Genomic DNA, 14,797 nt, shown 5'->3' with positions numbered 1-14,797 from the left:
TAAGGGCTATCGCTGTTGGGACCCCGTTGGTCGTCGGATGCGCATCTCTCGTGACGTCACGTTTGATGAGACGCGTCCCTTCTATCCTCGCCCCACCTCGGGTACTTACCCGGTGGATGATATCTCTTTTCTTCTTTTTCCGGATGCACCCCCTGCTGTTCCTCCTTCCCTCCCTCCTACTTCTGATGCGCCCCCCTCGGCGCCATCCTCTCGTTCGTCTAGTCCACCTAGTACTCCTCGTTCTCCAGCTTCGGCTCCTTCCGATGTTGTTTCTTCTTCCTCTTCTTCTGATGACTTGTCTTCTGCAGATGAGCTTCCCCCTTCACGGCCTGTGCGTCAGCGTCGTGCTCCAGCTCGTTACTCTCCTAGTCAGTACGGTCTCTCTGTCGTTTCCGAGCCGACTTCTTATCGGGATGCCGAGCGTCATCCTGAATGGCAGCTTGCCATGGCTGAGGAGATCGCTGCGCTTGAGCGCACTGGCACTTGGGATCTTGTTTCTCCCCCTTCTGGTGTTCTTCCCATCACGTGTAAGTGGGTCTATAAAATTAAGACTCGCTCTGATGGATCTCTTGAGCGCTATAAAGCGCGTCTTGTGGCTCGTGGTTTTCAGCAGGAGCACGGCCGTGACTATGATGAGACTTTTGCCCCTGTGGCTCATATGACTACTGTGCGTACCCTTCTTGCTGTTGCTTCTGTTCGCCGCTGGTCTGTCTCCCAACTTGATGTTCAGAATGCTTTTCTTAATGGTGAGTTGAGTGAGGAGGTTTACATGCAGCCTCCTCCTGGGTATTCTGTTCCCAATGGGATGGTTTGTCGTCTTCGACGTTCTCTCTATGGTCTCAAACAGGCCCCTCGTGCCTGGTTTGAGCGCTTCGCCTCTGTGGTGACTGCTGCTGGTTTCTCTCCTAGTCTTCATGATCCAGCACTTTTCGTTCACACTTCTCCTCGTGGACGTACTCTTCTTCTTCTTTATGTTGATGATATGATCATTACTGGTGATGATCCTGAGTATATTGCCTTCGTCAAGGCTCGTCTTCGTGATCAGTTTCTTATGACTGATCTTGGTCCTCTTCGCTATTTTCTTGGCATTGAGGTTTCCTCCACTTCTGATGGCTTTTCTATCTCTCAGGAAAAGTACATTCAGGATCTTCTTGCTCGTGCTGCTCTTGGGGATGAGCGCACTCGATACTCCTATGGAGCTTAATGTTAAGCTTCGTCCCATCGATGGTGATCCTCTTCCTGATCCCACCCGTTATCGCCATCTTGTTGGGAGTCTTGTTTATCTTGCTGTCACTCGTCCTGATATTTCTTATCCTGTTCATATTCTGAGTCAGTTTGTCTCAGCTCCTACCACTGTTCACTATAGTCATCTCCTCCGTGTTCTACGTTACCTTCGTGGCACGATCACTCATCGCCTTTTCTTTCCCCGTTCCAGCTCTCTCCAGCTCCAGTGCTATTCGGATGCTACGTGGGCGAGTGATCCTACGGATCGTCGTTCACTTTCTGCTTACTGTGTGTTTCTTGGTGGTTCGCTTGTTGCTTGGAAGATGAAGAAACAGGTCGCAGTTTCCCGTTCGAGTGTTGAGGCTGAGTTGCGGGCTATGGCTTTGTTGATTGCTGAGGTGACTTGGTTACGGTGGTTGCTTGCAGATTTTGGGGTCTCTGTTACGACACCCACTCCACTTTTGTCTGACAGTACAGGTGCTATCAGTATTGCACGTGATCCGGTCAAGCATGAGCTGACCAAGCATATTGGTGTTGATGCTTTTTACACACGTGCTCAGGTGCAGGATGATGTTGTTGCGGTTCATTATGTGCCTTCAGATTTGCAGTTGGCGGATTTCTTTACGAAGGCACAGACTCGAGCGCAGCATGATTTCTTACTCTCCAAACTCAGTGTTGTGGATCCACCATGAGTTTGAGGGGGGGTGTTAGATGTATATATCTGTATATTGTAGTTTCCCCATATGTTAGGGGGCTTCCTGCATATTTCCACCTGTACATGTACTATATATTGTGGCCTTTGGCCCCCTGGTAATACAACACGCATATTCCTCTAACAAGAGATAACCTAAACTTTAAACTGAAGACAATATACACTAATGCTTCTCCCAACCATCCCTTCCCTTCTCGTCGCCCCTAGAGGCGGACGCCGGTAAGGCTATCATAGTAGGAAAAAGGTTATATGGGCACGACTAATGGAAGCGGACCCCGAACTTAGCACACGGCTGCTATTTTTAGCAGCTTGTGGTAAACATGCACGCGACTAGTAAGCCAGTAATGGCAGCGTGTGGCACGCGACTAGTAAGTGACGCACATGTCCTGGTAGCATCCCGGTGACATTCATGTTGGCAGGAGGGGATGGGGGAGGGGGACAACACCAAATCCGACCGGGATGGTGCAGGGTAAGCCTTTCTCTGGCCTCGTGCGTTGCCGGCCATAGGACCTCCGCCGTTTGCCAAAGGGGCTTCATCGCTGCCCTTAGGGCATCTCCAACCGGGCGACCCAAACGGACGCGTTGGGCCGTCCGTTTTGGGCCGTTTGCGTGCCCGAGCGGACGCGCGGACGGAGCCCCGCGTCCGCGCGTCCGTTTGGGTCGCACGCTGCGCCCAACGCAGCGGCCCCCCATTTGGCCATTTGGCCTATTTCTTTGGAAAATAGGTCCTCTGGCCACAGATCCTTATAAACAATGTCTAACAAATATAGAATAATATCTCGTAAACATAGAATAATATATAATAAACATAAAATATTATCAAATAGCATAAAATATTATCAAATGTACCATGATAAAACAAATAAAATGTGCCATAGTTTGAGAAAAATATAAAAATTACAATTGAGATTGTCTAACTCAATTTGGGCGCTCGAGGATCTCCTTCTGTCTCTTCTCGAACCAAGCTCTCTTTGCCTCGCTCATGTTGGTCAAGTCGGCGTTCATGATGAGGTTGTCCTCGGCTTGGCGTTTGAGCTCAACTTCCTTCGCCTTCACCTCCACCTCTTTGGCCCTTGCCATTGCTATGAGCTCAAGCTCTCTCTCTTTGAGCTCAAGTTCTTTAGCTTTGGTCTTGGCCTTGACCTCTTCAATCTCAAGCTTCTTCTGCTGGACATCAAAGAATTTCTTCCTGTCCTCTTCTTTCTCCCGGCGCCTCCTCTCATCCCTCTTGTCCGTGGAGACCTCTCTGTCCGCATGCATCTCCTTCAAAGTGCCATACAATAGCATGGACGAAGCATCACGCTTCATGTCGGCTTTGGTTGACTTGTGGCCGCATGGACGACTTGCACGAGAAGCGGAGCTACCGCAAGGCTGCCCACCATCAAGGTCAATGACAGTGGCATCTTTGGCGGGATTGTTGCCAGTCAAGGTCGCCATGTACCCCTCGTACCCCTCCTGGAACTTGGGGGTGCCGTGGAGTTCCTTCCAACAATGAGGGAAGGCAAAGGTCTTCTCTCCATTGTTGACTTTGTAGAATTCCAAAGCTCGCCACACCTAGAGCAAAGCGAGACAACAACGATAAACAGATGTGCAAACATCGGATGAATAAGTTGAGGTTAAGAATCATACCAAGTCCTTCACACCCATGCCACTAACGGGGACCCGCTTCGCTTGATCATACGCCGCCTGGAACTTGTTGCATTCCGTTTGAATTGCTCCCCACCTCTTTTGGAGCGATATTTCGCTGCGGTCGCTCTCAAATGGCTCATGTCCATATTTGCGATGTTCATGGAAGTATTCATAGATCCGGCGCCAGAATGCGGTCCCCTTCTGCTCGGCACCCGTCAACGCATCTTGCCCGATGGTCAACCATCCATCGACGAGCACCTTGTCCTCCTTCTCCGTGTAGTTGGCGGTTCGTTTGCTTACCCGGTGACCTCGAGCTTGTGCAGCTGCGGCTTGTGTGAGGCCCTCACCGAACAACGGCTCCTCCGCGATGTTTATGCTGCCGGGACTGGCAGTTGTGCCCTCCTGTGTGTCAATGGGAGGTGGCTGGGGAGCCTGCTGTGTCGAAGGATATGGCAGGGTCGTCGGCATTGTCTGCGCGAAAGACGGAGGGGCCTGCACGGTGGACGGTGACTGCGCGCGCGCGGCCGACATATCGTCGAACAGGTTGCGTGCACCGGCCATCGCAGCTGCTCCCAGGTTCTTGGGGCCTTTGGAGTTCACCGGCGCACGGTTCAGGTCAATGGACGAAGGTGACGGCCCCGTCATGGACTCGCCCACCTCCAGTGACCCATCCCGTGACTGGTACGCCTGCCGCCCTGAATGCGCCCCCATTTCGTGCCCAAACGGGGCAGTCGGTGGGGCAGTTGACCTTGGAGGAAGGGGCCGGGTCACGGACGAGGCCGAGCTCCCCCCCGAGGCCGCGCCGGTGCCGGGGATGATCATGTGCTGGCCGAGCGCTGCGTGGCCGTAAAAGAGCATGGCCTGCGCCTGCTGCTCTTGAAGGAGAGTGGTCTTCGCGAGCGTTTGGAGTTCGAGGAGCTGCTCCGCTGCCCGCACCCGCTCCTCCTCGGCGGCGGCGGCGGCCTTCTTCCGTTGATCACACGCCCTGCGCCGCTCCGCCCGCTTCTTGCTCTCCATCGCCCTCTGCTCCGCGGTGAGGTCGGGCTTCGCCTTCTTCGTCGGCGGCCCGGGCTCCACGACCACCGGAGCGTCCAGTTCAGGAGCCGCGTCCACGGCAGGAGCGGCAACGGCCGCGGGCAGTGCCTCCTCTCCGATGGTGGCGGTGGCGGCGGCAGTCGCTTCGTCGGCCATCTCTAGGTTTTGGGAGTACAGTGGAGTGTTTCTGTTTTGGGTGGCAGACAGGCGGGCCAGGGGCGGACAAGGGGAGGACGCGAGCGACCAGCCTTTCGCGTCCGCGGCCACGCAAACTCGTCCAAGATTTGGGCCGGGTTTGGGTCGTCCCGGACGCCGCGGGCATCCATTTTAGGGATGGGTCTGCGCGCTGGGCCGCGGTTTTGTCCGTTTCGACCCATCCGGACGCGCGGGCGCGGGATGGGTCGCCCGGTTGGAGATGCCCTAAGCCTCCACTGTTGCTCAGCACCTGCGGGTCCAGAACGACCGGTAGCCGGACTAGGAGAAGGCGACTGTTGCGGCGCGAGCATCAGGCATAAGGCCACGGCTCCAGCACACCGGTGGCCACGGCGGCGCTCGCTCTAGGAGAAGACGGCTGCGATGGCGCACGCATCAGGGAGACACCCGCTACCGCCCTGGAGTCGCCACTCCACCACCACCCTGAAATCGCCCCTCCAGCGAGAAATCACGGTCGCTGAAGCCCTGAAATCCCCCTGAAGCCCTGAAATCCCCCTTCCCCGTCACCCCGTCGCGCTCGAGAGGATCCCCGCCGCTAATGCCCACCTGGAAATAGGTTGTGTTCCTAGCTCCTTCTATAATGTCTTTATCTCTAGATCTCTATTTTGCTTTAGTCTCTTCAATTAATAAAAAAATAAGCTGTATGTAAATGGCATTCAATCTAGACCTCTCCCCAGAAAGCTCCTAAGTTTTAGATTTAATACCTAAGATATAATAGTGTTCCATCGGATATTTCATTTCCTTCCTAATTTCGGCATCTATATTTGCACTCCATCCATTAGCTAATCTTATAAAATATCTCAATAATTTGCCTTGCCAAACTCATCTAAAACATTATTATGACATGCACAATGGGGTGACGTAAGCCTTCTCTTACACTTGTCACGTAGGATTTTTGCTTAGTTGGAGAAAAAAGAAGGAATAAACAGAATGTTGTCTTCCTTTAATGGAGGAATGATCTATTATAAAATAAGATAAGACTATTTTCTCTATCGTACGACTTTTCTTTTTTAGCCACACAATTTCTTACTAAAAATAATTAATTCCTATTTATTGTAAGAGATGATATTAAAAGATAATGCGTTATACCTCTAATATATATCTGTCTTATGTAGATGATATGGACTCATAAGAAAAGACATGTTTTCTTTATCGTTGCACGTACCCTTACTATCAATACCAGATTCCAAAGATTTCAAGAATAATGTGAGAAGGAGAGTCTAAGGCAAGCAAAGAGAAAACGCCCTCGTCCCCTCCAGGCGATGCAGGGGACGTGTTGTGGGTATACTATATGGGTATATGAACGGCATGGCCTAGATCCGGCAAGGCCGGGTGACCCACAGACGGTGATGGTGGCATGTGGTCCATCGAACGGTCCAGTTGTTGTAGATCAAGATGGATGAAGTCCAGCCCAGGGAACAAGAGCCGGATTTCAACCGACCTATAAAGATAGTCGGATCCGTGAAGGCCCATGAAGTATCCGGATCCACTACGACGAACAAGGAAAGGTGGATCCTTGACGTGCACCTCAATGTAATATTCCGTACTTAGACATCTTGTATTCCGGCTAGGACTCTCTGTGTAAACCCTAGATCCGAGCGTCTTTATAAGACGGATCTTGGGAGCCCTAGAGGCACAACCACAACTCATTGTAACAACGCGAAAGCGCCTAGATAATTCCAGACAAGCAGCAGTAGGCCCTGTCCTCGAGCGGGTGTTCCGAAGCTGGGTAAATCGCGTACCACCGTCCCGAGGACTCTCCGCCCAATGGCCCCTACTTCTTCTTTCCTCCACGCGGATCCCTCCTCTAGAGTATCGTCGAATAGGCAACGACAGGATGAACCCTAGGCCCCCAGCGCCGCCACCCCTCCCCCCTCCCCGCCTCATCGCCCTGGAGGCCGCCGCCGGCAAAGGCCGTGCTGCGCCCGTGATGGGGGCGGTGGGGATCTAGCCTCGTGGCCCTCGTCGTTGCGGGATGGAGGTCAGCGCAGTGCCGGGGCCCCTCACCGCTCCTCCGCGTCGTCTCCGGTGGCCCAGGCCTGCTGTGGGCTCCCGGTGCAGCTCCGGCGCCGCCCCGTCGTGGTGACGGGCCCCGACACCGTCTTTGGCCGGATTCGACCGTACCCGCCGACCCCTGCAGATCCGGCGCCGCCCTCCCGTCGTGGTGGTGGGTGTCAGGCCTCGACGGTATAGGCATCTGGTTCTGGCTCATGGTCCTTGCGTTGGTGGAGTCAGGCGGACGACACGGTCGGGTCCGTGTCGCCGAAGGCACAGTTGGGGCTGTGTCTTGGCTGCCGAGGCAGGGGCTCCGATCAGTGTTACGACGCTGCTCTAGGGGTGGGTGGCGCTCGCTGGTGCTTGCTGGTTGCCAGCCGCGGTCGCGCGCGGGCGATGCTGTGGTGGCGGTGGTAGCATCCGGCTCTTGTCGCCGCCTCGCCATATGCTTGCCGGGGCGCTGTGCTTCGCCATGGACGGCAGGCGCTGTGCTTCGCCCTGGACGGCAGGCGCTGCTCCGAGGCGGCATGGACGGGTCGTACACGCTATGGCTGCTGCGGCGGTATTGGCGGGGTGCGGCTGGTGTCGACGCTAAGCTTGGCGTAGTTGACCTAGGGTCTTGGTCATTGTATCCCCTGGGCTGGCAATAGTGGTTGTAGTGTTACCGGCGGTGCCGGCTCTCTTTCCCACTCCGCGGCCTCATGGTGGTGGCCGGCTTCGGGTTCTAGGTGGGACATCGGCGAAAGGTGTGCAAGGCATTGGCCGCTGCTGGTGATGACGACATCCTCGACGTCGTGTCCCTTCTTGGAGGCGTCACCAAATGTCCCTCCTTTTTCGTAGTTGGATCACCCCGCCAGGCTTAACTAGCGCGCTTCTCCGATGGCGCAAAGTTCTATTCTTTGGCTTTAGGCACTCCCGCTTCATCTTCTTTGTGCTTGTCGCCGCCATTCTCTCCATGGCTACTTTTACACGATGTTCAGTCTGGTTTGGGTGGCCTCCTAGATACCCAGGGGTGGTTACCTAGGCCAGCGTCATGCCACAGGCGATGCCGGTGGTTTCTTCCTTACGTCGTGGGAGCAATGTGTCATAGGATAAGTGTCAAGGCTGCGTCTTGAGGGGTGGTGGTTGGGCTAGGGCGAAAGCCCGGCAAGGCCTCGGCCGGTGCGGGTGACAGCGATGCCCTTGGTCGTCGCTCTCCTCCTTGGAGGCGTCTACATCAAGCCCTCCCCATTAGTATCTCGAGACCGGAAGATAACCACGCTCTGACGGTCATGAGTGCGCTTTGCTTTCGCATGGAAGATCTGTTGGTTTGTGTAAGTTCTCGGCGTCGTGCCCTTGCAACAGAGGACAACGCTTCCATTGACGGATTCAATCTCTCTGCCTAGTTAGCTAGCGTTTTGTAGCTTGTTTCTCTTCTTCTTTGTTGTCCTTTTGCTGTATTGTAAGGTGGTAACCTCAACATTTTGCTTTTTTTTTTCTTTTTCTTATCTGTTATTGCTACCGTTGTACGCCTGATCGGTTAATGGCTTTGTTAATTCAAAGTCGGGCTTTTGAGCCTTATTATTTTTTAAAAAAAATACCAGATTCCAAGCTTTAAGCACCACGTCTTCAAAATCAGGTCAAAATTTAGGACACCAGGTAGAGATGTTGTAAGGGCAGTCACAATGCATCGTATCTTATGGTTGGATCTTAAGCCTTAATTAAAGTTTTAGATACGACCATACCAATGCATCGTATCTTAGTTCGGTATCCAAAATTGGCTCTATTTAATATGTTCTGAGATCAATCCTAACAGCTTCTTTGTGTCCTATTTTGTGATATAACAGTAGCATTTCATCTGCACATATGTAGTCTACCGTCAGCTCATTGCATGCAATATTTATCTGGAGAGCTGCAAGACTGATCAAAGAGGACAACTCTTGGAAAAGCAAAGCAGTAGAGATTTAACAACCAAAACTTAACCGAACTGTACAGCTCGTGATTCTGTTGATTAATCTGATGCACAGCACATCCGTTGGGCCTCCCGCTGCCAGGTTCATGCGTGGCGTTTCTTCGCTCCAGCGTCAGCCACGACTGAGCTCGCCCGCGGCTGAGATTTTGCCGGAGCTACTGAGGGCATCTCCAACCGGGCGACCCAAACGGACGCGCTGGGCCATCCGTTTTGGGCCGTTTTGGTCGCCGCCAGGACACGCGGACAGCGCCCCGCGTCCGCGTGTCCGTTTGGGTCGCGCGCTGCGCCCAACGCGGCGACCCAAAGAGACGCCACGTGGTTCGTCTTCCTTGCGCGGCGCTGCGTCATGGCAGGCCTCGACGGGACAGCCATGGTGGGCGGTGGAACGCGCGGGAAAGATCCCGCGCGCGGCAAGGTTCCCGCGCGCGCGAAAACGACATTGGCGCGCGCTCGCGCCCTAGTTTCCCGCCAGACCGCCGGCTATAAAAGACGGCGGCGGTCTCACACAGACCGCCAGACCTTCCTCTCCCACTCCACCTTCTCCGGCGGCCACTCCACCTTCTCCGTCGCCATGCCGCGCACCCTGCAGGATACATGGGCCAAGCTCTCCCTCGCCGCCCGAGCCAGGTTCCCGCGGACGGTGGAGGAGGAGCGCGCGGACTCCCGGTGGGTCGCCGACGACGAGGCGCTCCGCGTCGCTGCCGAGGCGGCGGCAAAGAAGGCCGGTGACGCGGAGATGGTGGAGGCGGCCGCGGAGGGCTGGCACGAGACCGCGGACGGCTGGTACGAGGCCGCGGAGGAGGCGGCCGCCGCGGAGGAGCCCGTCAACGAGGAGGACCTCGCGCCGGCGAACATCAACGCCGCCATCGAGGAGCGACTCCTCGACCTCACGCGCGTGACGAAGGAGCACGAGGGCATCCGCGGGCCGGCCGCCGCCGCCAGGCGACCTCCTCGGCCGAAGAACGAGCCGCTCGCTATGCGAGCAGCCCGTCACCTCATCCAGATGCCGTCCCCCGAGCGGCGCGCCCGGGAGGATGCCGAGTCGGCGGAGCGCGGCCGGCAAGAGCGCATGCGCCGGCGGCAGGAGATCCACGAGGCCCGTGCCCCCGCCTCGTCCGCGTTGAGGCGCGCGCCGCCGTGGATCGCGCCGCTCTGGCAGGAGGTGGAGCTATGCGGGAAGCGGATGATTCCGCCGCAGAGGCGGAGCGCGAGCGCGCCCGAGGTGCGCGGACGGAAAGGAGGAGGATGACGGCCTCCTTCCAAGCCGCCCAGCCCGCGCCGCCGCCCGCGCCGACGCCGACGCCGCGCCTTTCGCCGACGCGCCACCCATCCCGTAGTGTCGGAGTGGAATCCTCACGCGTACGTGCCGCCGCCCGCGTCGAGTGAAATCCACGGCCCCGACGGCGAGCCGGCGAGGGAGTCGCCGGCGAGGCCGCCGGCCCCGTACGTATTTAGGATAGAAGTAGTACCTAAAAAAATGTAATGAGTTCTTTTTAATGACAAATATTATTTATGCCTATGACACGCGGGCCAGGGGCGGACAAGGGGCGGACGCGAGCGACCAGCCTTTCGCGTCCGCGGCCACGCAAACCCGGCCAAGATTTGGGCCGGGTTTGCGTCGATCCGGACGCCGCGGGCATCCGTTTTAGGGATGGGTCCGCGCGCTGGGCCGGGTTTTTGTCCGGCTGGACCCATCCGGACGCGCGGGCGCGGGATGGGTCGCCCGGTTGGAGATGCCCTGAGCTCGCACGCGGCCGGCGAGCGACGATGGGGCTCTGCGACCAGCAGACAGGAAAAGAGGAGCCGGGCAGAACTTTTTCTGGAAAGGGTGGAGGAAGGATGGACCGATGATGGAGCCGCACGGGATCGTTTCAGAGTTAACTTTTCTCGATTGGAGCGACAAGAGTCGTATCTTCAGGAATCAGGACGATACGATGGGGCTCTCTCTCTTCATTAACTAAGCCTCCACATCAGCTCGGTGCTTAGCTGGCAAGATTAAGATACGGTACAGGTTGGAGCATTGGGGACGCCCTAACACGCGCACGAGGAATCATCACGTAATGACACAGGGGCGGTTTGGTCAAATCGGTATGTACTAGTAGCATCAGCAAGCAGGCAGTATTCAATTGGCAGAGCCCGCAACAATGTCAAACGCCATTGCTCACCTACCGAGCCCCCACGCAACGCGCCGCACGCACCCATCCATCCTCCTGTATCAATGCGCGCACCAGCACCAGGCACCAGCACCACCCATCTCTCAACCACTGCGCCACCATCACGCACACCCAGGGCGGGTCGCGCATTTTCTCTCTCTAGAGGACAGGTCTCCACCCGGAATGTCAGTGAAAGAAAGAAGCTGATGCCGGCCCAGCCATCCATGGAGAAATGGAGAGGAGAGGGAGAAGCCACCCTCCAATTCTCGCTTTTCGTCGAAAGAGATGGATTGACGGACCGGATATGTGACCGAGAAATTTCTAGAGAGAGAAACGGCATGTCCTGTGCACGGGGACTTGTTCAGAGTCCGTCGTCGTGGAGACGGAGACGGGAGACGGAGGGGGAGGGAGATGTGTGGAAGCAGATGAATCCAGACTCGAGAGAGAGGCAAGCAGCCTGGGGGGAAAGGAGAGACAGCGCCCCACTACTCCCGTCCATTTGCCATTACCCACCACCACCTCCTCTACCGCCACCACCGCTAGAGTCTAGAGAGAGAAACAAGACAGAGAGAGAAGCTCGAGTTGTTGCCTTGCTGGTGTTCTCCCCATTGCGTGCCTGCTCTCCCTCTCCCTCTCCTGTTCTCATCCTCACCATGGGCCTTTTCGGCACTACCACCACCTCATGGGTCACAGCACAGCACAGCAGCCCCCTCCGCTCCCCTTCACACGGCGCAGCCAGGCAGCAGCAGCAAGAGAGAGAGAAACTTCCACCCGCGCGCGCCTCCTCTTCTTCCCCTCCAACCTTTATTATTATCTCCTCGGTCCCGGCTCCTCTCGCTTTCTCTCCCCTCTCCACAACCCGCCGGCTTTCTTGGGCTGTTTCCAGGTGAGGCCACACGGCCATGACCAAGTCTAACAAGGTGGTCTTGGCCCAGCCGGCGGCGACGGCGCCGAGGCTGCTGCCTCGTGCGCCTGGACCCGTCCGTGGTGCTGCTGGCGGCGCCGGAGAATCGCACAGGGCGAGGCTAAGGTACCAGAGCCTCCTCCAGGACTACAAGGACCTCCTCAAGGTGCGTCCTCGTTCCGGGACTCGGCTCGGCTTGTTCCTGTGCTTGCCGATCTGATCTTGCTTTTGGGTGTTTTGCCGTGTTTGATCACTTCCTGCGGTGTTTTCTTTCTTGTGTTTGATCTGATCTTGGTGATTTTACTGTTGTTTTCCTTTTATTTTGCTCTACAAGTTTTTGGTGTTTCTTGTTTGCTTGGTGTATTTACTTGGTGGTTCTCGTGGATCTGGTGCTTTGTAAGGTTATTAATCTCAAATTTCGGTGGTTGGATTTCTGGTTGTAATCTTCTGACAGGCCTACTCAGGCTAAATGGATCGTTCCTTTCTAAGGCTAAATGTATCGTTTCTTTCTCGGGCTAAACGGATTTTCAGCCACCATGTTCTTTGATATTCTGAAAACCGTCTTTAGGTGTTCTTTGAACCAACTGTTAGGTGTCTGATGTCTGATGATTACCTTATTTTGACTTGATCAGGAAACTGCGGCGAAGAAGAACAGATTGCATATGGAGAAGCTCAAGAAGCAGAGGCTTTTGGCTGAAGTCAAGTAATCATCAGTCAAACACATATCTACTTACTTACTACTAGTATAGTATGTTTTGTGATTGGCATTCCATGACAAACACCATCTTCTCATACATGTGGACCTATATGTTGCAGGTTTTTGCGTACAAGGCACAAATCCATGTCCGAAAATCCATCCCACACAGTTGTTTACAAAGTGAAGAACCCTGCAATCGTAAGACCTCCATCCCGGACCACCGTGTGGGATGATCGCCAGCGGTTGGTTCAGGCTGTTGGGAGTTCCAGCAGAGCCCCGCCCGCGCAGCAGCAATGGCATCATCCTGCTCCGCGGCCGCGAGCATCTCCCGTGGTGATTGACCTCAACGAGGCTTGTGAGCTGGTAATACATGTGGAAACCTTCGCTCGTTAGTGCCAATGTCTGTTTTATATATGTCATCTGATCTGAATGAGTTTGGCTCTTTCAGAGTTCCGATGACACGACGGAGGAATTTCATGGTTACCAGCGGTCTGTTGCGGCCGGTCCTAGTGACGCCAAGGCTCCAGCGGCGTTCTGGGATGTCCGGAACCAGGCGGCGCGAGCGGGGAAGAGGAAGATCTCGTGGCAGGATCAGCTGGCTCTTAGAGTATAGGTTTGATAGATAAACTGTATCAACCAACTGTGGTTTTCGCAGAACTTTGTGCCTCATCTCTGGTCCTCGACCTGTAAAAGAAATCCTTCGAGGCATCGGTGGGTGTGTATTTTTTTTTGAGAAAGGGCTACGTGTTCAGCTCAAAGAGATACATTACAACGCACACACGCTAGAGCCAGCTCGAAAGATCGAGAAACGCCACGACCCAAGAACTTTGCAGAAAGACCCTCCAAAGAAACGAACATTACAAAGAAGCCCGAAGCCAAACTGCAACCAGCCACTCCTCCGCTCACCGCCGGCGAACACCGGCAAGGAACACGACGGAGCCATATCGCCCAAACGGGCTTTAGGAGCCGCATCGGAAGCCCGCAGAGCGCGGAGCTGAAAAGGATTCTGAAGACCATCGGTGGGTGTGTATTTTGCTTCCTGGCGCATGATGAAAATTTGAAAACCGTAACTAAGTATAACCTGGCCCTGTTCTTCATTTGCGTCGGTGCCATTTTAGCAGCCTGGTTACCGGTTCTTATGAGCGAGTTCTAATGAAATTCCAGTGAGGCGGGTCTTGAAGGAGCAGCTGGTTTTAGGGCTGTAAAATTGTGCTTAAATAAGAGAAGAACCTGATCTGTTACCTAAAAGTATTCTCTTTTTTATTCTTTTATTTACTTCTATGGCTTGTGCTTCCATAAAAGGGTATCGTCCTACCTCTAATTTTAAATAGACATCGTTTAATCTCATATGTTCTTGTATTTCACTCAGGAAAATGTTTCTGCCTTAGGGAGTATGGTGTTTTTGTCGTTGAAATTGAACAACGGATGATTAATGAATGAGTATTAGTCGTTAGTAGGAGTGCGTACGCTAATGAAAGTCGCACTGCGCCGTAAGAGTTCACACAAAGATGTTTTTGAGTATGTTGCGTCGCCTAGTTGGAGCACGACTTAATTCTACATTAGGAGAACATCATAGGAAGTTGTCGGGTGTTGAACATGGGCCCCGAGCCGTCGGTGACTTTATGGGGGTGAAGTCGTACTACCACGTGATGTATGTGACTCCTTGTGTCCAAAGCTAAGAGAAGTTTGACTTGAAACTCTAGTCCTCTCCCCTTCTTAATTGTTGGGGGCGGGGGGGGGGGGGGGGTGACAACGGGTTAATCTTGTCGATGGTCATGATGATGGACTTGGGTTTCAAGGAAGGAGGACACTGGCGAATCAACAAACCGGTCAGGCAAACTAGGCAGCCAACGAATAGTATTATCAAAGGTGAATCACCGAGATTGTGTGATGTAGAACTAGGGTTACAAGGTGTCTCGTATGATTGAATTTCTCCCCTCTCGGTGGCTCCTCCCAGCCCTTATATAGTGGGCTAGGTCTCAGAGTCCACCTCGAGGTCGAGTTACATTATAAGTCGGTCCACCCGATATGTGCTTAATTTTCCTAACGGCTCCAGATTCTTTTGGATTTCTTCGTGGCTCCTCCTATTCCTTCCTGGGCTTTGTACAAGAGATGATAATGCTTAGGACCCGATATGGCAAACCCATGTCGGGGGGGGGGGGGGGGGGGAGTGAATGAGCCCTCCACACCCTCAGGAAGTTTTTGGGAAATGACAAAGGGAGAGGTACAATAGTAAAGTTTGACCCACTAATCCAATAAGTAATTTGGATGAGAGAGAGAGAGA

General features: G+C 54.4%; 1 protein-coding gene across 1 annotated transcript; it reads left to right on the top strand.

The window, feature by feature from the left end:
- Nucleotides 1-11,063: 11,063 nt before the first annotated feature.
- On the top strand, nt 11,064-13,610 carry LOC127301034 (uncharacterized). The gene is made up of 4 exons (XM_051331243.2): nt 11,064-11,982; nt 12,449-12,519; nt 12,633-12,876; nt 12,962-13,610. The coding sequence occupies exons 1-4, from the start codon at nt 11,815-11,817 to the stop codon at nt 13,124-13,126; spliced, it is 648 nt and encodes a 215-aa protein (XP_051187203.1). The 5' UTR covers nt 11,064-11,814; the 3' UTR covers nt 13,127-13,610.
- Nucleotides 13,611-14,797: the final 1,187 nt, after the last annotated feature.

The sequence above is a fragment of the Lolium perenne genome, chromosome 7, assembly GCF_019359855.2.
Source record: "Lolium perenne isolate Kyuss_39 chromosome 7, Kyuss_2.0, whole genome shotgun sequence".
In the NCBI taxonomy this organism is placed as follows: Eukaryota; Viridiplantae; Streptophyta; class Magnoliopsida; order Poales; family Poaceae; genus Lolium; species Lolium perenne.
The sequence above is the reverse complement of the archived record's forward strand: the minus strand, read 5'-3'. Positions and strand labels throughout refer to the sequence as shown.